Consider the following 24,165-nt stretch of genomic DNA (forward strand, 5'->3'; position numbering starts at 1 on the left):
TAAATCGACCCAAATGTTAAGGCCCAATAAACCCAATTTCTACCCTTTACCCTCATCATTTTAGCCATCAGGAAATATTCATTGAGAGAACCATCTGCTCTCTAATGCGACGAAAATTGAATGAAATTATGTGACTTTGTTTTCTTTATTGTTGGTTATTCCTCTCAAATAAAGCAACTACTAGTTATATCTTTGTTTTCTTTATTGTTCATCTTTTTAGTGTTTTATGGGTTCAACTAATTGCAATTACATTTCATATAGTTAATTATCGGAAAATGTAACAAGCACCAGAAAGATGTATAACCAAACTGTGTTTCTGAAGAGCAAGAACATTTCAAAAGTATCTTCAAAACATTCAAAAATTCCTACTTGAGTGTGTGAGGATATTACTTATGCACTGCACGAAGAGTAGCAACTTCAAATTGTTGGCTAGAAAAATTGAGTTCAACAGAGCTTTGATTGATGAAGAAGAGGGGATATGAGCATCTGTTTTAGTTAGGTTAAAAAGTTTTGTGAATGATGGACTGGGTTAAAAGATTTGGGGATTTTTACGGGTGAGGCTTTTGGGTGGAGCAGGTGGGTTTGGTCTTTTTAATTATTTTAATTAATTTTTAGGGTAGTCAAATTGGATAGTGACACNACAATTCAACTTTGGATACATATTTTCCTTTGGGCTGCTAAGAGGGTGTTTAGATTGATTTAAAACTTGGTCAAATCTACTTTTAGGTCAGTTTTTGACTTCTGAAATCGTTTGACAAATATAAAAATTAACTTAGATAAGTAAAAAATGACTTAAAATAAGTTAGGAAGTGTTTGTCAAAGTAAAAAATGACTTAAAATAAGTCAAAAATCAAAAGTAGGTCTCGCCCTACTTTTTTATTTTACTTAAAAGTCATTTCAGTTTGACTTTTTATTTTTGACTTAAAAACTATTTTTGTTTTAATTCTCATGTCCCTACTTTTTATTATCCTACGTTACGCTTACTTGCATATAGTTTTATCTTAATTAAAAAGTTATTCTCTAATTAAATACTCTACTTGACTCAATTTTTAAACCGACCCAATTGTTAAGGCCCAATAAACCCAATTTCTACCCTTTACCCTCGTCATTTTAGCCTTCAGGAAATATTCATTGAGAGAACTCTCTAATGCAAGGAAAATTGAATGCAATTATGTGACTTTGTTTTCTTTATTGTTGGTTATTCCTCTCAAATAAAGCAACTACTAGTTATATCTTTGTTTTCTTTATTGTTCATCTTTTTAGTTTTTTATGGCTTCAACTAATTGCAGTTACATTTCATCTAGTTAATTATCGGAAAAATGTAACAAGCACCAGAAAGATGTATAACCAAACTGTGTTTCTGAAAAGCAAGAACATTTCAAAAGTTATTTGGAAAAGGATCTAAAATACCACTCAATTATGCGAATTGGTTCAAAATTACCCTTATTCTACCTTTCGAGCCTAAAATGCCGTCAACGTCAATCTTTTGACTCTATTTTGCCCTCATCTTTAATGGACTAAATCATAACCTCAATTAACAAATTCATTAATGATATGTCACTATCCTATTTGCTACCCTAACAATTAATTAAAATAATTAAAAAATCAAACTCACCCGGTCCACCCAAAAACCCCACCCGTAAGAATCTTAAATCTTTTAACCTAACCCATCATTCCCAAAACCTACCTTTTAATCTAACTAAAACATACGCTCATCTCCTTTCTTCTTCATCGATCAAAGCTCTGTTGAACTCAATCTTTCCGGCCAACAATTTGAAGTTGCTACTCTTGGTGCAGTGCATGAGCTAAAGATCCTAAAATATACTAGTGAAAATTCAAATTATAAAATAACTCCTCAGACATCCTCGATTGTCCTACCTGCAAAATTGTACAAACAACATCAATACCATTAAGCAAGAAAAACAGTAAGCATCAATAAGCAAAAAATGAACACAATATAAATTAAAATTGAAAGCATAGTTATAGATGGACAAATTCCAGATACATGATCTCAATTCACAAGCCACAATATTGATAAATCTTTTTAGAAATTCAGAAACAACAACTACTAATGTTCAATCTCAAAAAGCCAGCCATTCACATGCCATTGTGGAGCGTTGTTTTTTAAGACCAGTGATTTTCCCTTCCTATCATCTTCCTCATTAGTTGATCCTCCAGCAATATCAGAAAATTACTCACTACTAAACTCGGTGGAATGATCAAGTGACTTTGAGAAAGAGATGCTGTGGAACGAATCCTCAAGGGGCCTTGAGAGTTGACCAGGCACACAGCCACCGACTTCAAGATATGAGTCAGCCATTAATTCCTCAACAAAATCTCTTTTCCTATCTTGGGGTAAGCATTGAACATATTGGTTCCAAATACATTGTACTCTAGGAACTTCACCAAACGAGTTATCTAAAGCATCTTCAAAACTTTCAAAAATTCCTACTTGAGTGTGTGAGGATATTACTTATGCACTACACGAAGAGTAGCAACTTCAAATTGTTGGCTAGAAAAATTGAGTTCAACAGAGCTTTGATCGATGAAGAAGAGAGGATATGAGCATCTGTTTTAGTTAGGTTAAAAAGTTTTGTGGATGATGGACTGGGTTAAAAGATTTGGGGATTTTTACGGGTGAGGCTTTTGGGTGGAGCAGGTGGGTTTGGTCTTTTTAATTATTTTAATTAATTTTTAGGGTAGTCAAATTGGATAGTGACACGTCATTAATGAATTTTTTAATTGAGGTTATTATTTAGTTCGTTAAAGATGAGGGTAAAATAGAGCCGAAAAGTTGACGTCAAGGACATTTTAGGTCCGAAAGGTAGAAGAAGGGTAATTTTGTACCAATTCACTTGGTTGAGGAGTATTTTAGGCCCTATTCTATTTTTCAGCACACATGTTAGTAATTACCAAAGAATCCATTTTGACCGTGAAATTGCTAATTTCCTTTTCCACACACAAATTAGCACCAAATCTAGCAGTAGTAGCTTCTGTTTGGTTACCGTTGGTGCATTACGTTGCCTCAGAGAAAGCCATCACAAAGTCACCTTGTAGGTCATTTCTTTAGTTTGCAATATTTTTGACATTTAGAGTTTTTCTATAGTGATTCCAAGTCATTTTATGACTTGTTGAGAATGATAGTTCGATCACTTGGTCATTCGTTTATTTTTTATGTTAGTTTTTGTATTTTGAAGCTTTTAAAACATGATCAAAACTTCAAGTAAACGACCTTAGAATGCAATTTTGATGGTTCTATTAGCAGGAGAACATTGAGTTTGATCTAGATGAAAAATTGGGTTAGGTCTCGAGGCTTTCAGACTAATTTTGAGCAACCTTGTGGTTTATAACTGAAATGGAGCTTGAGTGTGGAACCCACTTTTCATCGAGCAACCTCCGTTGAAAATTTCTACAATTCCATTGTGTCCAAAATATCGTCTCTGATTGGGTAGCATAATCGGTTTGTATTGGCAGGACCTGAGCTAATTTTGAAGGTCCGACGGGGACTTGGGATTATTATCCCAAAAGCTGAAGCACAAGCTACTAGGGCAGCCGATCCTGCTAAGCCTAGGCTCACTCCTACATGCAGCAGGCCGCTCTTACGAAGCTGGTCACATCAACGTCCTTTACTCCTACGTGCCTTGGTCGCACATATGAGGCCTTGGACGCTCCTATGGAGCTAGTCATCTCATTGAACTTCACACCATCAGCCCATTTTTTGCTTCAATGATGTCGCACTTGCTACATCGGGGTCACTAGAGCGACATTTAAAGTGACTAAATCACTGAAGTTCCCTTTTCATTTCATTCTCATGTTGGGACATAGAAAGCTTTATTTCTAGAAAATTCTTGAGGAAATTGTTGCTTAATTGAGCTGGGAGTGGTGTTGGAACCTTGTTGGGCTCATTGATTGTATGTTTAAAACCAATAAGTTTCCTTCGAGTCCCTTCTTAAGTCCATAATTTTAGAGTTCTTGATCATTTGATGAATGACCTATTTCAACCTGGTGTACAACTTGGATTGTGCCCATTTTTCGGATATGTGTTCCTTGAGCTGAACGAAACCTAGATGGAGTAAATTTTGGAATTTCTTTTTCTGGTCCGACAATGCAATTTTCAGCTCATTTTTAATTCTGTCCTTAGTTATTTCAAATTAGATTTTGAGGCACGTAAGATTAGCTTTGAGATAGGCTATGTCTTACCTATCTTTTATTGAGCTTGTGCTTAGTATTTACATGATGTTTAGCTAGTTTTGAGAGGGTTCTTACTTCTTAGCTTGCTTCATTTTTAATACTGCCTTAGTCTTTCTTTTGACCTATTTCGTGGTATGTAAGCATGTCTACCGTGTGTTCCATTATTTTATCATTCCATATTGTATCTTTTTCCATGTGCTTTTGATTATTGTAACTTATCCTTTTGGCCTTAACCTAGGCATAGGCTAGTGATTTCCTTAGAGTTGCTTTATGAAACCATTATGCCTTAGAAATCCTCCGACATCATTTCAAATGGTTCTAGCTCCTTGTAGACAAATGTAGCAGACTTGAGTCTGGTAGTATGAATCCTTAGCTTGATGCCAACTCCGCTCTTATATGACTTTCATCCATAATTTCCTTATGCTACAACCTTGATGTGTTCCAGTTGTAAAATCAGGCCTTCAAGGTTATATCAAATTGGGTCATGGGTTTCGAGATGGACTACGTCTATTGTGACCCTAAAATAGATTTTGTTCTATGGTTTATTCTCACACAACAATGGACATGCCATTATAAATTCATGCAAAGCCTACCAACTGTGGTTCGAGGTTTGTGCACTTTTCTACAAGCCATGATATGAGGTCCGTGCACATTTCTTCTACCCATAGTTCGAGGTCTTTATTTATTTCTACTAGTCACGGTTTGGGGTCTATAGGCATTATTATTAGTTGCAGTTCAAGGCCCACACACATTTTTACTAGCCACGATTTGAGATCCGGACGTACTTTCTACTAGTTGCAATTTGAATCTAGGATCGATCGTTTCAGTTCTGGGTTATACTTAGCTGTAAATAGGGATCTCATTAGCGATTATATGCACTAATTGGGCTTATGGGGGTCCGTTAATGTTATTTACCTTTTCTTTCCACACGAGTATACCTTATGGGCTTATAGGATCTAGTTAGGTTATAGGTAGCTGCTTTACTTTCTCGCTCGATTCCTGCTAGATTATCGAGGCATATAGTTAGACTTTTTGTTATTATTACATTCATATGATCCTTAGCTACCATTTATTTCCTCGTTTCCCATTGTGTCTTCATTTTCCAAGCTTAGTTGGCATATGGTGCCTACTGGTTACTTATTATTTTGGTACTCATGCTATGCTCTACATATATTTTCTTGATGTAGATCCGAGTGTCAGTCGATATCATTGAAATTTGTGTAGTAGTGAGGGCTTTCGAATATAGAGGGTGAGTTGGTGGTGTCTTAGTTTGACCCATCTTTATCTGTGTATAGTTTTGGCTAGTCTTTTGTATCCTAGACAAGTTTGTACTTATTTTGTTATTTTGTAACTCGTACTCTTTTAGTGGCTTTATACCATCGTCCACCAAATTATCAGATTGGATCTTATTGTTTTATATATATTTATGTCATTCCCCATTTCTGCTCTTATTTCATGTGATGTTATTTATCTTTATGTTGTTTTAAGGTTCCACCTAATATGCTCGTTACTTATTGTTTTGGGATATAGGTTGACTTATCTACTGGTGGGTTATGGTAGGTGCCATCAAGACTCGAGTTTTCGGATCGTGAAAAAGTTTGTATCAAATTCAAGTTCACCAGTGTCATTGGTACAAAGTTTAATTTCTAGTAAAGTCATGTCGATCGGTGTGGAGATGATGTATCCTATCTTCAGGAGGCTATATGACATATTTTAGGAAGAATCTTTCTTATTTCACTATTTCACATGATGAGTTGCATACATGGTGTAGCGCCCAGAGGTGACATTCCCGACCAGTTGATAGAGTCCCAGCTAGGGGCAAAGGGTGACTCTGAGGTCATCTGCGAGCTGTAACACCATGTCAAGAGTGAGTCAAAGATGGGAAGTTTGATCAAGTTGTGGAGCCTCAACTAGCTCTTATTATTCAGCACTTGATGGGGTTGACCAACCCAACCACCACCCGGGCCAGCTATGGCACCAGAATTAAAAGTAGTTATTTCCCAATTATTAGTTCTGCTAGTGGAAATACAGAAGGCCCCAGCTCTAGCCATGTTACCATCATATGCTTTGTCGACAATAGTGGCTCACTAGGTTGAGGTACCACCAACACCGTCGTCGCTCAACCAGTTATTGCACAAAGAGCGATGTTGTTTAAAGAGCAGAAGATGCTTAGAGTGTCTTTTAGATGGACTCCTTTGAGGTTTTATGGGTTGTAAGAGAGGATGCCCAAAGGTTCTAGCGACTTATAGAGAGAGATTGTATACTTTGGGGTTAGTAGAATTAAGAGGAGCATACTTTACTGCATATCAACTTGACGAACTAGACAAACAGTGGTGGCATTCATATTTGGAGTGTCGACTAGCTGGGTTACCTCCCGTGTCTTGGACCAAGTATTCAGAAGCATTTTTCGCCAAGTTTAAACCAAGGAGCATTGGAGATCAACTCTGGGATTAGTTTTCTAGGTTGGAGTAGGGCTCCGTGATCGTGTCAGAGTATGAGGCTAGATTAAATGAGCCCTTTAGGAATGCTACCATGATTCTACCCACAGAGTAGGAGAGGGTTCATTCTTCATTGCTTTATTTGTGCTTGAAGTTCTAGTGTGGATCAAAAGTCTATTGCTTCCACGAGCAGATCTTTCTTGGATCGATGTTGTTGATCACACCCATGTTATGGGGAAGCTCCGTTGCGAGGCCCAAGTGGGTAGTGATAAGAGGGCTCGTCACCAGGATAGCTATAGTGGTTCCTGTCTAGGGGCAGAGACTCTTATGAAAGACCCCGCTAGTGCTACCAACATCAGGGCCACTCTAGTCTAGTTGTTCAAGAAGCACTCTAGACCTTAGAGGATGGGTAGTACAATTGGGGTTATTTTGATTCATGTCTGAGTCAAGAGGCTTGCATTCGGGTTCTTCAGGTTATAGTGGTCGATTTTATCATAGCCTTGCATATCAGGGTTGTTATGATTTTGGTAAGCTTGACCACTGGTCTAGAGAGTGTCCCAGCGAGAGATGATTACAACTATTCCACCAATAACTTAACCAATTTTAGCGGTAGCACCTTTGGCTAAGAGTGGTGCTCGGGGTAGGGATCATAGGGATGGTCACCAGGGGGCTTGAAGAGGATCTCATGAAGGATAATAAGGGTTAGATTACATGCTTAGTCAAAAGGCAAATAGGGACACATATATGCAACTTAAGCGAGAGCGGAGACTAAGGCATCAAACGGTGTCATCACAAGTACGATTCTTATATGCCATTAGCCCACCTAAAAATTATTTGACTTGGGTTCTACATACTCGTTTGCCTGTGTTTATTATATATCCTCATTGAGTTTGTGTTATAGGATTCTTTTAACACCGTTACATGTTTTGACCCACGAAGGCGAGTCTTTAGTAGTGGATCAGGTCTACAGATCATGTTTGATGACTATCCAGGGGTGTGACACTCGGACTAACCATATTGTGTTGGATATGCTTGATTTTGATGTTATTTTGAATTCATTAATTTTCATAACCCACAATGTTTTCAGCGAAACCTAAAAAAAATCTATCAAGAATAACTCTCATTCGCAAAACCCTCACCTAAAGAACTCAAAAAATTACTCCATTATAAATTAACTCAACAAATACTCAAGAACGAATTCATGGATACAAATTTACATGATTGGCATGAGGGAGAACAAACCCAACACTATGAAATCTTACGTACCATGAAAGAACTAAGTTCTTTGGCGAAAATCCTCAAACTCGAATGAACGCTTGAACTTTCTTCTTTCACTCTTCTTGAACTCTTATAAAACACCTTAAGCGTGTAACAAGATTTCTAAAACTGACTCCAATCAGTGTAGACCCCTAAAATATTAACAAAAATGAGCTAGGCTAGTGGGGGTAAGGAAAAGACAAAAATACCCCTCCTTAAAACGGATGAATTGCCTTATCTAGACAGACTGCACTCAAATGGGCATATCTCCTTTATCTGAACTTAAAATTTAGCAAACTCGACGGCATTGGAAAGAACTCAACGACCTTCGATTTGATACCTCATGGGCCACCTAACACATCATGTGCTGAAAGTTATGGTCATTGGAAATTGACCCAAAACTCATAATTTGAAGATTCACTTGTACCAATTTCAATTTAGCTCTTTCTAAATTTAGCTCAATCTAAGACCGAGGTGTTACAATATCTCCCCCTTGGTAACATTCATCCAAAAATGATATCACTCTAAATAGAAATGAGAATGGAAACATCAAACACCCATCTCAAACATCCAACATGCAAATTAACATAACTTAGCATTTCAACTTAAAGAGTACCAGGAAAAGAGTTAATACCTTAGTTTGGAATTTCTCCGAAAGCAAACAGATGTGGGTATTTCTTTTTCATATCCTTCGCAGCCTCCCAAGTAGCTTCCTTAAAAAACTGATTCCTCCGTCGTACCTCGACTGAAGCAACCTCTTTGTTTCTCAACTTACAAACCTGACGATCAAGAATCGGAATAGGTATCTCCTCATAAGATAGGTTGTCCTTAATACCAATATTCGCAGTAGGTAGAATAAGTGAAGGATCACCCATACACTTCTTCAACATAGAAATGTGAAACACTGGATGGACTGTGCGCTGCTAACTCTGGTGGTAGCTCTAACTCATAAGCTACATTGTCAATTCTCTTGGATATCCTGTAAGGACCAATATACCGGGGACTGAGCTTCCCTTCTTATTAACAAATCTCATAACACCATTCATTGGTGAAACCTTCCAGTAAACCCAATCATCCACATCAAATTCTAAGTCTCTTCTCCTAATATCAGTATAGGATTTATGACGACTCTGCATTGTTTTCAACCTTCCTTGAATGATCTTCACCTTCTCCGTGGATTTATGAACCAAGTATGGTCTTATCAACTCATCTTCACCAACCTCAAACCATCCAAAAAGAGATCTACATCTTCTCCCATAAAGAGCCTCATAATCATACGGATCCATTTGGATGCTAGAGTGATAAATGTTGTTATAAGCAAACTCTATGAGAGGTAAGTGATCATCCCAATTACCTTTGAAATCGATCACACATGCCCTCAACATATCCTCTAAATTATGAATCGTACAATCTACTTGACCATCAGTCTGAGGATGGAAGACGGTACTAAGAACATCTCTATCAGAAATGATAGACACAGGAACTCCATGAAGTCTGACTATATCTTGAATATATAATCTGGCATAATACTTTACTGAATAGGTAGTCTTTACCGGCAAGAAATGGGCTGATTTAGTCATCCGATCTACAATCACCCAAATCGAATCATATTACATGCGAGATCGTGGAAAACTAGTAATAAAATCCATATTGATTATCTCCCACTTTCATTCTGGAATCTCTATATTCTGAGCCGCACCACCGGGTCTCTGGTGCTCTACATTGACTTGTTTGAAATTTGGGCACTTAATAATGAACTCTGTAATATGCCTCTTCATACTACTCCACCAATAGACTTCTCTCAAGTCACGATACTTCTTCGTGGAATCAGGATGGATTGAGTATCTGGAACTATAGGCTTCCTCCATGATCTTCTTTTGGAGTTCATCCACCTTTAGTACACACAATCTACCTTGATACCTTAACATACCATCTCCCCCTTTTTCAAAAGCCATCACTTTCTGCTTATGAATATTTGCTTTCAACTCAAGAAAAATAGGGTCTTTGTCTTGTTTCTCTTTCACTTCGGACACTAGTGATGATTCAGCCTCATTTATCACCACCGTTCCACCTTCGTTGGAACCCAACCATCGAACTCGCAATCGTGCAAGTCTGTGCATATCTTTGGCTAATTCTTTATTGCCTTCCTCAACATGAGAAGTACTTCCCATAGACAACCTTCTCAAAGCATCAACAACAACATTAGCCTTACATGGGTGATAGAGGATACCCATGTCATAATCCTTGAGTAACTCTAACCACCTCCTATGTTTGAGATTAAACTTTTTCTGAATGAATACATACTGAAGACTCTTGTGATCAGTGAACACATCTACATGAACACCATAGAGATAGTGACGCCATATTTTCAAAGCAAATATCACTGTTGCCAACTTGAGATCATGAGTCGGGTAATTCTTCTGGTGAGACTTAAGATATTTGGAGGCATATAATATAATTTTACTATTCTGCATCAACACACACCCAAGTCTAACTCCGAACGTATCAAAATAAATAACAAAGCCTAGTGTACCTTCTCGTAAGGTCAACAATGGGCAGTAGTTAACCGGGTTTTCAATTTCTGAAATCATTTCTCACAAGATTTAGACCATTGAAACTTTGTTGTCTTCTGAGTGAACTTGGTCAGCAGGGACGAAATTGACGAGAACCCCTCAACAAACCTTCTATAATACCTAATCAATCCAAAGAAACTCTTAATATCCATTGGATATGTGGGTCTAGGCCAATTCTACACGGCTTCAATCTTTTGAGTGTCAACTCAGATTCCTTCAATAGAAACAATGTCGCCGAAGAGATCCATAGACTCAAGTAAATATTCACACTTGGAAAATTTAGCATAGAACTCCCTATCTTTGATAGTTTGGAGAACTATTCTAAAATGACAAGCATGATCTTCCTCATTCCTCGAATAAATCAGAATGTCATCAAAAAATATGATAACAAATATGTTAAGATATGGCTTAAATACCATGTCCATAAGATCCATGAACGCTACTTGAGCATTTTTCAAGCCAAATAACAAAACCACAAACTCGTAATAACCATAACGGGTCCTGAATGTTGTCTTCGGAATATCACTTTCCATTACTCTCAACGGATGATAGCCATATCGGAGGTCTATCTTAGAAAAGCAAGTGACACCCTAAAACTGATTAAAAAAATCATCAATCCTTGGAAGTGGATACTTATTCTTGATAGTGACCTTGTTCAATTAACGGTAATCAATACACATATTAAGAGAACCATTTTTCTTCCTCACAAATAAGACCGCCCCAAGGTGAGACACTAGGTCGAATAAATCCCTTATCAAGGAGATCTTTCAACTAATTTTTGAACTTTCTCAACTCAGTTTGATCCATTCTATATGGCGGAATAGAGATGGGTCGAGTATCAGGAAGAATATCTGTGCTGAAGTTTATTTCTCTCTCAGGAGGGACTCTGGGATAACCATCTGCAAAAACCTTTGGAAACTCATTCACAACTGGAACTAACTAAATAGGTGGTGTCTTAACACTAGAGTCATTAACTCAGACTAAGTGATAGATGCACCCCTTGGAAACTAACTTTCTATCCTTAAGGTACGAAATGAAATAACCCTTAGGCACTGCTGAACTACTCCTCCACTCTAGAAATGGCTCATTAGGAAACTGGAACTGAACTACTCGAGTTCTATAATCAACTGAGGCATAACAATCACGAAGCCAGTCCATACCTAGAATACATCAAAGTCCACCATGCCTAACTCGACTAAGTCAGCCATGGTGTCCTTGTGATTGACTGAGATGACACAATCACGATAAACTCTCTCAGCTAGAATAGACTCACTAACAGGTGTGGAAACGTTGAATGGCTCAAAAAGTCGCTCGGGAAGAATATTGAACCTCATAGCAATATACGGAGATGACAAAAGATAGACTTGTACCTAGATCAAGTAATTCATATACATTAAAAGTAAAGACTTTGATTATACCAGTGACAACATCTGGCGAATTCTCTTACTCCTGGCGACTGGTGATAGCATACAGACGGTTTGCTCCTCCACCTATCTCTGAAGTAGCCCCTCTAGGTGCAGCACTGTCTGGCGGAGCCACTAAAGAAGATTGGGCTATTTGCACCCATTACCATTACCCTGCCTATTCTTATGGCACTCTCCCATGAAGTGACCTGTCTGAACACACTTGAAGCAACCAGTGGAGCCATTATGACATGCTCCTGGGTGGTTCATACCACACTTAGCACATGTGGGAGTCCAGTTGGCCCCTTGTTCCATACTACCCTGAGATTGAGTAGGTCTAGCTCTGAAGTTCTATGAATTATGATTCCTGAACTAATCTATGTTCTTTGGTGTAGGTGCACTAGCAGATGATGAGGCATGTCTAGTTGGCCTTTGCTGAAAAGATGATTGGTTCGCATTTCCAGTTTTATGTTGTCCGAACTCATTACATGTTGTCTTAGCCTTCTTTTTGCGGAACTTTTCACTATCTCTCAACTTGTCTTCCTGAACCTGTTTCACATGAATCATAAATCTTGCTATGTCCATGTCTCCTATCAACATAGAAGCCTTACCCTTTTTCTTAACAAGCTGAACAGTCCAGACACAAATAAACTCATCCTGCTCCTCATGTCAGCTACTATCTCTGGAGCATAGGGGGACATTTGAGTGAACTTAAGGTTGTACTCCTGCACACTCATGGACTCCTGCTTAAGAGTGAGGAATTCTCTTACCTTTGACTCTCTCAGCTCACGGGGAAAAAAATTCCCCATGAAAGCACTTTTGAACACAGCCTAGTTCACAATTGGTGCCCCCTCAGCCCTGATTCTCTTCCATTAGTGGAACCAAATTCTAGAAACACCCTTCAGTTAGTAAGCAGCTAATTCCAAATGCTCAGCATCTACAACATGCATAACCTCAAACACTTTCTGTAACTCTTTCACAAAGTATTTTGGATCCTCAGTTGGACTTGAATCGGTGAAATCTAGAGGATTCATCCTTAAGAGCGGATCTTGGATGTATCAGCCACATCTTGTCGAACCCCTCTCTGTTGACCAGCTTTATTGGCCACAACTTGACTCAATATACGGATAGCATCTCGGAACTCCGCATTCGTGACCTCTCCCTGAGGGGGTTGCACTTCAGGTACATTGGAAACCCCTTAATCCTGAGGTTCAACATTTCTCTTAGTAAGAAGACCTCGAACAACTCTTCCTAGAGGCATGATCTGAAAAGATACGCGTAAGCACTAATTAGAAAGAAACTTTTTATAGAGTTGAACTCTATCGCATGAAAAAGAGCAAGAAGGAAGGGAAGTATTTCCTAAATGTTGTAGCCTCCTAATTATAGATGTGGCGTGCTTCATACCAATAACAAGGACTCTACAGACACGCCTTCATAGACACCATAGGACTCTTGAACTCTGTTCTTTGATACCAAGTTTCTCACGCACCGAGCCTACACCGAGGGGATAACTAGCACTCGAGAACCATTGCTAGTCCCTAAGCGAACCCTCGGCCTGGCTCACTACTCAGCGGAAGACTTACTCAAGAATATAGGAACTTCAAATGCAAACTCAACTCATAAATATATCATTAATGAAAATAGTTTAAATCAGTATATACTGAAATACTCAATAACATAAATGTTCAACTGAAGTCTTTAAAACATCACAAGAAGATGAGAAAAGACTCTTCAAAGTGCTACTGTCTATGATAAACATTTGGACAAGACCCACGCTATCTTAACAACACTGGAAAAGAAATAAGGGAATCCTCCGGAAGCAAGGACTCACCAAAGAAAATCTGGAATTACGAGTGGTATCAACAGAGCGCTTGTTGATGACCATGAGTAATGTTTTTGCATCATGAAACGATGCAGGCCAAATGGCGTCAGTACATTAAATGTACAAGTATGAAAGGGGAAAGCTAAAACAGATATAAACATAGCTGAATTGATAAAAAGGAAGAACATACTCACCGCAACTCAACTCAACTCCAGAATCCTCAACTCAACTCAAGAATACTCAACTCAGGAATACTCAACTCAAGGATACTCAACTCAACTCAATATGAAAGTGATGATAACATGATTTAATATAAATATAAAGGTTTTAAAACAGTAGATAATAACACAAAATGTATATAAAAATACAAAAATAAACTTTTTACTCTAAATTGGGATATTCTCTAACCACAACCATCACTATGAGCTACGTGATGATACAACGTCTCGCCCACGCTGCTAGAACTTTCCTATACCTTGCCCAAGTATAAGACATCCTCAACTAAGTGGATTCACTAAGGTGTCCTCAAAATAAATAAGGAATCATCTAAAGAGTATGACCCTTTACCCATGTTGGAATACATGGTTTGGGGGATTTTGAGTTGCTTGAACACATCCTCATATCGGTGCTCAATACTACTCCCAATGATATATACCCCATGCTCATATGTTTAAAAAAATAAATCATCCTCAATTTGAGATAATTACTCAAAAGATTATCTTAAAAGAGATAATGCTAAATAACTCCTCATAAACTCGTTTGGAAATTAAGGTTTCCTCTTGTTTTAAAATGTAAAAGTGTTTAAACTCAGGAATACTTAGTTTCCTAATATTCATTTTAAAACATGTACTCAACACTCCTAATCCTCATACTCAAGTACTCAAGTATTAAATCAAATTTTAAAAGATTATTAAAGACTTCTCAGAATGACTCAAATGGTTTCTTGAACTCTACTCTTAATCCTTACTTTAATTGGAAATGAAATTTAGAGATGTGATTAGGATATAGGATCTCTCAATGATTGATGGAGGTTTAGATAGTTGATAATAGGAAACAAGCAAAGACACAAATATGAGAGCATAGGTGCGACGCGGAGACAAATTTAATTTTTGGTCACGAAAATAAATTATGAGACAGAGGACTCCGTATCCTCTCTGTGACGCGAAGAGGGATTGCTTGACTGGGTACTGAAAATTTGAAGCACCTCTACGACGCGGACTAGGGCGCATAATTTTTCGTGACCTTTTCTTCCTCTCTTAAACTCAATTCAATTCATACCCACTGCAAATCTATGATCAAAATTCACAAATTTTCATAACCCAGAATGTTTTCAGCCAAACCCACATAAATATCTTTCAAGAATAACTCTTATTCGCAAAATCCTCACCTCAAGAACTCAAAAAGAAACTCAATTATAAATTAACTCAAGAAATACTCAAGAACTCAAAAATGAAACTCAAGAACGAATTCATAGATACAAGTTTACATGATTGGTGTGAGGGCGAACAAACTCAACACAATGAAAGCTTACATACCTTGAAAGAACTAAGTTCTTTGGTGAAAATTCTCAAACTCGAATGAATGCTTGAACTTTATTCTTTCTATCCTATTGAACTCTTCTTAAAAACCCTAAGTGTGTTTTGGGATTGCTAAAACTGACTCCAATCAGTTTAACCTAAAAGATTAACAAACGAGCTAGGTGGGGGTAAGGAAAATACCAAAATACCCCTCCTTAAAATGGTGTATTTTTCTTCAAAAATCAAAATTATTAGTGCTTAATTGTTTATAGGGAACAAATTATATAAAAAAAATGAGTCAACTATTTGGGATTTGTCTGACAAAAGAAGTGAGTAACTTCTATGCACGAAAACCTTGAATTTATAATAGGACATATTAGTGGGGTGGATTAGAGAGGATTTATTTATTCATTTTTACCCTTTAAATGGAGATATAGTTATGCACAGATGGTAACACATAGAATGAATAGGTTGTTATACCGTCATTAATAATTTTTAAAATTATAATTCATGAATAGCTTATTTTGAAGGGGCAATTTTACATTCAAATAATTAATACCTAAATTGCTAGTTTAGTAATCGAGGTTACACAAAATTGGAGCAAGAAAATAAATAAGTTGAATTTGGAAAAGTACTGTCTAAGGCTAATGTACTTGAGTAAAATTTATTTTGTATCATACACGAAAGGAATCCTGCTTGTGTATGTGCTTGTGATAAAAAAAAACTAGATACTTTATTTCAATACATATGTGTATCATGTTAAAAATAAGACCCAACTTCTCTTGGAATCTTGAATATGCCAATAAAGTCAATTGATATTTGAAAAGTTCCTACATAAGTTGTAGATCCTCAAAAAAAAACTTTTATGGGGACCCGTTGTTCAAGTCGAGTTTCCTTATTGTCCCTTCCAATACATCCCTTCTAACTTCCCTATTTCCGAACGAAGATACATTCATATTACAGAGATTCCACCATCTCACAGAGAGCTAGCCTAGATGCAAAATGTAAATGCACTAATCTTGTTGAAGATGAAAACATAAGAAAATTAATGAGTGTATGAGAGTTTTCTTTGATTTATCACTTTCACAATGTTTACTAGTTATTACAAAAATTCAATTAATTTATCAATTTAGGCAACACAAAGTGTCATGCCCCGAGTCTACACTCTGGACGTGGCCGGCACTCGAGGATCATTTATGATCCTCAAGTGAACCCTTGGCCTGTCTGACAATTTAGCGAAAGACTTACTCAAGAATAATGAAGCTTTAAAATGAAATTTATAACATTCAAACTCAAGTAAATACTCAACTCAGCTGTCGGAAAATACATAAGTAGAATAATAATAATACTTTGCAAAACAATCTCAAAACGTCTCAAACAAGAGGGAAATACTAAGAAACTCATCACCACTAACTATTTATGAAGCTTCTAATACTAGGATAGAAGTCGGGACAAGACCCACGACAACTCAACAATAACATGAAAGTAAATTGTAAAATCCTCCACAAGGCAAGGAGGATCACCAAAACAATGTGAAGCGCAAAGTGATCTCAACGAAAAGCCTGTTGATGATCCTAAACACTTGTATCTGCATCATAAAATATGCAGGTCTAATGACATCAGTACATTGAATGTACGAGTATGTAATATAACTGAATAGCAAACAACTGAATGAAAAGGTTGCAATAGATATAAATATATGCTCGACTGAATGTAAAGAAATAAGGAAGTGAAATCATTAAAAATTTACAAAAATACTTTCTCATTCTCTGAACTTTAACATAATAAGTGATATATAAAAATACACTTTAACTCTATTGGGAGATTCTCTAACCGACAATCATCACTATGAGCTAAATGATGATACATCGTCTTGTCCACGCTTCCAGAACTGTCCTATAGCTTGTCAGGATATATAACACCTCAACTAAGTGGATCCACTAAGCTATGCATCAAGGCTCTAAGGATTCATAAAAAATGTATGATCTTGTACCCATGTTGGCAAGACATGATTTATGGAGGTTGTGAATTTTATGAACTCTCTCTCATATTGGTGCTCAATACTACTCTCAATAATATTTACTTTTGCTTAATGTATAAAAAAATTTCTCTTTCTCTGATTTGAGATAATTGTTCAACTATCCTCTTAAACGAGGCAACTACTCTGAATTAACTCTGAACTCATTACTTGTTTAGAAAATCAAAGTTTCTCTTTTCGTACTATAAAAAATGATAAATTTGGGGGTCAATAATTTCCTTAAGCTTTACTCAATATGCCTCTTTAAACTTTTCTCAAAAACTCTTTTTCACCTTATGAGAAAATCAATTTAAGATAATTATTCGGTTAAAAAGATTCTCATCAATAACTCAGTGAATACTTCAAATAATAGGGTTCATGCTGAAAAATAAGTATGAATAATCAACTAAAGAATCTCAATACATAATATATAGCAACTCGAAAATTATGAATAACAACTTGGAATTCAACAACGAACTCATCTAAAATTATCAAAACAAAAGATGTAATCCTAGATTATTCTTTACTGATAGAAAGTAGATGTAGGGCGTGAGGATGAACTCAGTCCATCACTATGATAGTCTTACATACCTTGGAAGAACAAAGTTCTTGGCGAAATCGATGAAATTCGAAGAACGATAGAAAACCCTAGATTTTCTCCTCTTGAATCATTGCTCTAAGTCTTTGCAGTGTTAAAGAACATAAAATAATGTTTTAACACTGTTTAGACCTTAATTAAGTGAAAAAATGTTGTGGGTTAGGTTTAGAGAGGGTGGGAAAAGACCGAACTACCCCTCTTTAAAAGTCGTAAAAAATTATCCACCGGACCACCTAAGGGTCGTGGTTTGAAGCATGGACCGTAGATCCCATCCGTGGATTCTATATGGAGTTTTTAAGGCTCAAAAGTCCATTTACGGGTCCAAACGACGACCAGTAGGTCCACCTACGACCCGTCGGTTGGATCCGTAGGATTTGTGTCCCAAAAGCTAACCCCAATACTTTAAAAATGGCATGATAGGATGGGTTGTCGTTCTACCCACTGCAAGTTGGCTAAGGTCGTCGTTCACAGACTCAGAAAAATGTGGTTTGACAGACTTTGGTAAAATGGTCATAACTTTTTACTCCGGACATGAAATAAGGTAAACTTGGTGGGTTTGGAAAGAAGATTAAAAGACCTTTAATTTGGTAGGTCATAGGCCACATAATTCATTACTTGCTGGTAAATATGATCTTTTGAAGTTGACCTAAGTAGAATCTTAAGTCAAAACTTAATTGAAAATGAATATTTCAGCTCAACTTTGTGCTAGGGTGTTCTTGTGACCGTAAATCATATCCAAATCCATTCGAACACAAAATAAATGACCTTTACACATGTGAGTAACTTAAGGATCACCTGATTCCATTTTACAGGTAATTAAAAAATGGTTCTAGCCTTAGCTTAGAATTTTTCGGAGTGTTACAAAAAGCATCATTAAAGACTAAGGAGAGAAAAACTGACTTAATATCATACGAAATCCAGAACCTTTTATTTGTAATCTCAAACCTAATATAGATCGATAATTGATTACTAAAAACAAGTGAATTAATTAAAAAGACAACAATTTATCATGATAGAAGATTCAATCGCTAGTAAAGTCTTCTCCAAGCATAGCTTCAATTTTAAGAGCTCTGATTATAAACTCCATGATAATTCTGAGTTCAAGATTCTTCCTCCTCTTCTGGCTCAGGGGCAACATTTAAATCAAACTTCAGATGCTCGACCAAAATAGAACTTTGTGTTTCTTTTTTGATCTTCTCTACCTGCAACTTCAATGCCAACTTCTGCTCCTTCATATGTTTATGTTGAGGTATTTCTGAGCCAGGGTGCAGAATCTTATGCATTAGTACTCATTTTTTTCTTTCTCGTTACATGTTTGCAATTATTTATAGAGATCTTCCAATGCCTCAAAATAATTTGATTTGCCCTCAGCATAATCACGTTGGTGATCCTCTAGTTTCACTTTGAGAAATTTTTCCATTATTTCTTCTATGCTTGAGGAACCATAGGAACATGGTTTTTCACCTGGTGAAAAGTGCATCACACCAACTTCAGCTCCAGTCCGAGTTGCAAACTTCTTTGCATCCTAAAACAAAGTTTTTTTTCTTAATGAGAAACTCACAGCACGAGCTCTCTCAGACTCGATAAACTTCATTTCAATTTTTTGCTTGCCTTTTTTGGTCTCATTTTCCATTGCAAAAGAAAATGATATGAAGAAGAAAGTAATATATTTTTGTTGAATAAGGTTGAGCAATTTTAAGAGGAACACTCGTGTAATTTATAGTAGGTGTGTGAGTGTACTTCTCACGAGTATTGTAATGTTTTCTTGTTATGAGTCTAGGTATCACGTGTATTGTCGTGCTTACTTAATGCTTTCATATTACGAGTCTATCTATTTATTTAATGCTTTCATATTACGGGTCTTTCTATCACGTATGTTTTCACATTTTTTTAATGCATTCATATTATGAGTCTATTATAACATTCATATTACGAGTATATATTTTTATATTATGTGATTCTATTACTAGATTACCTTGTAACTTAACAAAAATTATGAAGTTGCAAGGTAATAATGCCGAATTAAATTTAAAGAAAAATAAAAAAATAAACAATGCTTACATATATATGATGATGTTGAAGGTGGACCAATTAGAGAAATGGTAGAATTATCTCTTTGTGACCTATAGGTCACAAGTTCGAACCATAAAAGCAACCACTAAAAATGATATTGTCAATTGTGCATCACAACTAAACCCTTACAAAAATTCTACTAATGCAAGATGTTTTATGCAATGACTGGGTTATTCTATTAATATACTATCATGTTTATTATTTTGGAATTCCACATCAAATGGGTAGAGGTTACTTGGTCTCTATATATGATCTTGAGAAATTCTTTCTTCATGGGATAGCTTTTGGGGTTGAGTTATGCCTAAGATTTATTTGTTTGACATGGTATAAGAGTCATGTTCATCTCAATTCATTATTTATCAATGTTCCCCCACCCCCTTAATCTTACATTGGCCACACTCCAAATGCACAAGTGCTCATCCACTTGTATTGATTTGATGTTAACACTTGTTATTCATATTTAATAATATTCGAGAAAATTGTATTATGCACTGTACATGTGTAGCTTAGGCTATAGATCTATTATTTGAATACGAAGTATGTGTATTTCATTTATCTATAAATTTTAGTGCCTCAGCTACTTGAACATCACCTTTTGTTGAGGATTTGATATCTCGCATAACTTTCACCTTGTTGGTCACTACCTGGATATTTAACAGTAATTTAAAGGTAAACAATCTCTCAACCCCGACCCATACATAGTAAGAGTAAAATTTGTGTATACCCGCACTCTTCAGACTCTACTTGTGAGATGTTACTGGTATTTGTTGTTGTTATGATAAGGTTCAATGATAGTTAGAATAGATATGGTATTTTGTAGCCCTAGTAGACTAGTAAAATGGGCTTCATAACTTATTGATCTTAAAGATTTGGGCCTGAAGTAGCTAGCCGGTACACACGTTCAAATAAGAGTTTTTCTGAACCCAATTAAAAATACATGGCACATTTATATTACATATACTATGATTTCTAAATCGTGATTAATTAATACTCATTTGACGTTGATTTATAATTTAATCGTAGTATATTTATATATTTGATGGTAACACAATAAATTGTAAGTAAATATTTTACAGCATACCAATATTTAAGTAAGTTGGACATAAAAACTAACTTTGTTTTAGGCGCAAAGGATTTGAGGCCTCATTACCATTTCAACAAGCAAGTGAATCATTTGCTTTAGGCCCAAAATATTTGAGGCTCAAAAGTTATTAAAATATTTCAAAGACACACCTTAACTAAACTAAGGTCATATTACTCCCCTGAACTTATTTCTTTTGTAATTTTGTACACCTTTTCGCTTACATTGCACACTTTGTGAGTCCAGTTAGTAGAGGCGTGTCGGATATGTTTGGAGGTCACGTATGCTAAAAAGGTGTACAGAATTACCAAAGAAAGGAATTCAGGGAGAAATAGGACCTTAGTTTAGTTATGGTGTGTCTTTGGGATTTCGGTCATAGTCTAAGGGGGTACTTGTGTCTTATCCCTATTTATTTAATTATTTCTTATCATTTGTAGAAGTAGTACAACATTTTACATTTAATAAATTTCTATGCTCTCTTTTTATCAATTTGTACAATCTAATTATTGATCTAAACTCCGAACTTAGTTGAACTAAAATAGAAGATTATATTATTACAGAGCATGGATATCATGTGAGACATAATTTTATCCGCCACGAAATGATTCTATAATGAAATTCCCATTGGTCGGTTGTACACATTTTGAAAAGGAACTATGTTGGCAGAATGCAAACAGTCAAAACACTCACACGACATACTGAATAAAAAGAACAAAGTTGACTTCATGTCCTAGGAAATCAAAATTTGGTAGTTGTTATCTTTTCCCACATCCTCAATCTCCCAATATAATTCCCTTATTGTGAGAGGGATCATCAAATTTTTCTAATATTTGAAAATAATGTCATCGACTGATAGAAAATGAAGATCCCTCTATACAGATGCAAAATAGAGTGATGGCAAGACAAAAAATGTAACATTTCGAAAATTTCTAAGCTAAAATATGAATCATTCTTTATTTGCGTATAAGGTTGTATCGTGTGATTCTTAAATCATGCTTAGGTTTTAAGGTCAATTCTTCAGTGAGGGAATAGATTTGGAGATGAATTAAGGTCAAAAGAATTCTCAAGCACAAAGTTGAGTAGAAAGTTTCCTTACCGATTAATCTTTTGTAACATCTCGCAAATTGAAATAACTAGGAAGGAGTTAATAATTGGAAATAGTCATTTTTGGAAAGAATGAAAATCTGGAAATTTTGTTAAGTTAGAATAACTTGAGTTTTGGTCAACTTCAAATGGCCATAACTCCTAGCTCAGGATGAATTAGGTGTACCTCCAGATATGGTAGGAAATCTCTTGGAACAATATTTCCAACAACGCCAAGTTTGCGCGATTCTGAGTTCGTATGAGTGATATATGCCCTTTGGAAGTTGGTCTGTTTGAATTAGGAAAGTCTAATCCAGATTTTTGGAAGGGTATTTTAGTATTCTCCATACCAATTGTTTTAATTCATTTTTAGGAGTTTAATTTGGAGAAAATTCAGATTTTAGTCAGTTTAGAAAAGTTGAAGATCACGCTAGGTCTTGGAGAAATGAGAAAAGAGGAGAAAGGAGAAGAGAAATCAAGAATCGTCAAGAACGTTTGAGTTTAGCTTGTGGATTTCGTCAAGGGGTGATCCTTACGAGGTATGTGAGATGACATAGCGATGAGTTACTTCACCCATGCACCAATCATTATTCAATTCAGCAAAGTTTATTAGATTCAAAAGTAAATCCCTTGAATTCTTGATGAAGTTCGTTTGAATCCTTATGGGTTGTGTTGTTGGAGTTTGCTCGAGATTGATTCATGTTTTTAGGGGTGTTTTTGAGTAGAATCTGATGTATATTGAGGATATAAATGATTCTAAGTGTTTGGGAAGAGAACCAATTGAATTTAGAGGGTTTAGAGATGAAAAACAGAGAAGAAAAGTCGTCAAACACCTGGGGATAGGGGTGGGGCATCGCGCCAGCCAGTGCAACCCAAAAGGGTCTCTGAATCTTCACCCTTGGGGCTTTGCGCTAGTCAGATCTCCGCAGACCAGTCCCTAAATGTTGAAGGCTAGCGCCCCGTGCCTCTCAGAGCGCCAAAGACGCCAATTCTCCCCATTCGTTCACCATCTTTTCATACTTGTTCCTTAGCAATGTACCTATGTTTCCTAGTTGATTCCAACACTCTTAGGTACATCTAAACATCATGAAATTTTCTATAAGCATGAGATCATGAATCTTGAATCCATAATTCAATTCAAGTAAAGTTAAAAGTCAAGTCTAGAATTTAAGAATCAAGTCAAGAGAAGTTTATAAAAGCTTTCAAAAGTCTTTCACAAACATTTTAACTTTGTTTTAAGACTTAAGTTTTGAGTTAAGCAAAGAGTAAAGAGTTGATTTCATTTCTCAAAAATCTATAAGGGAACTAAGTATTCCCAAGAATTTAAAATGTTTTCACATTTGAACAAGAAAGGGACATCGATTCCAAGAGAGCTTTTAACCTAAGTTTTGAGAAATTATCTCAAACCAAAGAAAGAAGTTTGTTTTAAAAACATATGAGATAAGTATATTTTGGAAAAAGAATTGAGCACTGATATGGGGTTGCGAGTTCATATTAACTCAAGTCTCCATAAAGCATGTAGCCATCATGGTTAGTAAAGGATCGTACTTTTTAGATGACTCCTTAAGTTGCTTTTTAGCATAGAATAGTGGATCCACTTAGTTAAGGTGTTATATATGATGGTAAAGTATAGGACAGTTCTGGCAGTGTGGGCAATACGTTGTATCACCACTTAGGCTCATAATGGTGGTTGTCGGTTAGAGAATCTCCCACATAAACTATATTACTTTAGTATATGAGTAAAGTTGAGTTTGTTATTGCATTTTCTTTAATGAACTAGGATGTTTTCCACTGTTTTACAAGCTTTCCATATATTGCATATGTTTTATTGCTTTATATTGAGTTAAGTTATTCAGGAGTTGAGTAAAGCCAAGGTAAGTGTTCCTTTCAGACTCTTTTCAAGCCTATATTGTGTTTAGCATTCCAACTCGCATACTCGTACATTTAATGTACTGATGCCAGTTGGCCTACATCTTAATATGATGCAGATTTAGGAAACCAGGATCATCACCCAGGGCCTCATTGATCCAGTTGAGCACTTAGAGTAAGTTGGTGAGCCTCCTTGCATTCCGGAGGACTCCTTTTACTTTGCTTTCAGTATTTCATTGTTAG

At 36.2% G+C, this 24,165-nt stretch overlaps 1 protein-coding gene across 1 annotated transcript; it reads right to left on the reverse strand.

The window, feature by feature from the left end:
• Window positions 1-18,916: 18,916 nt before the first annotated feature.
• LOC125847035 (agamous-like MADS-box protein AGL29) lies at window positions 18,917-19,442 on the reverse strand. Its single transcript, XM_049526743.1, has 3 exons — window positions 19,428-19,442; window positions 19,182-19,341; window positions 18,917-19,071 (listed from the first exon to the last, which is right to left on the reverse strand). The coding sequence occupies exons 1-3, from the start codon at window positions 19,440-19,442 to the stop codon at window positions 18,917-18,919; spliced, it is 330 nt and encodes a 109-aa protein (XP_049382700.1).
• Window positions 19,443-24,165: the final 4,723 nt, after the last annotated feature.

The sequence above is a fragment of the Solanum stenotomum genome, chromosome 12, assembly GCF_019186545.1.
Source record: "Solanum stenotomum isolate F172 chromosome 12, ASM1918654v1, whole genome shotgun sequence".
Classification (NCBI taxonomy): domain Eukaryota; kingdom Viridiplantae; phylum Streptophyta; class Magnoliopsida; order Solanales; family Solanaceae; genus Solanum; species Solanum stenotomum.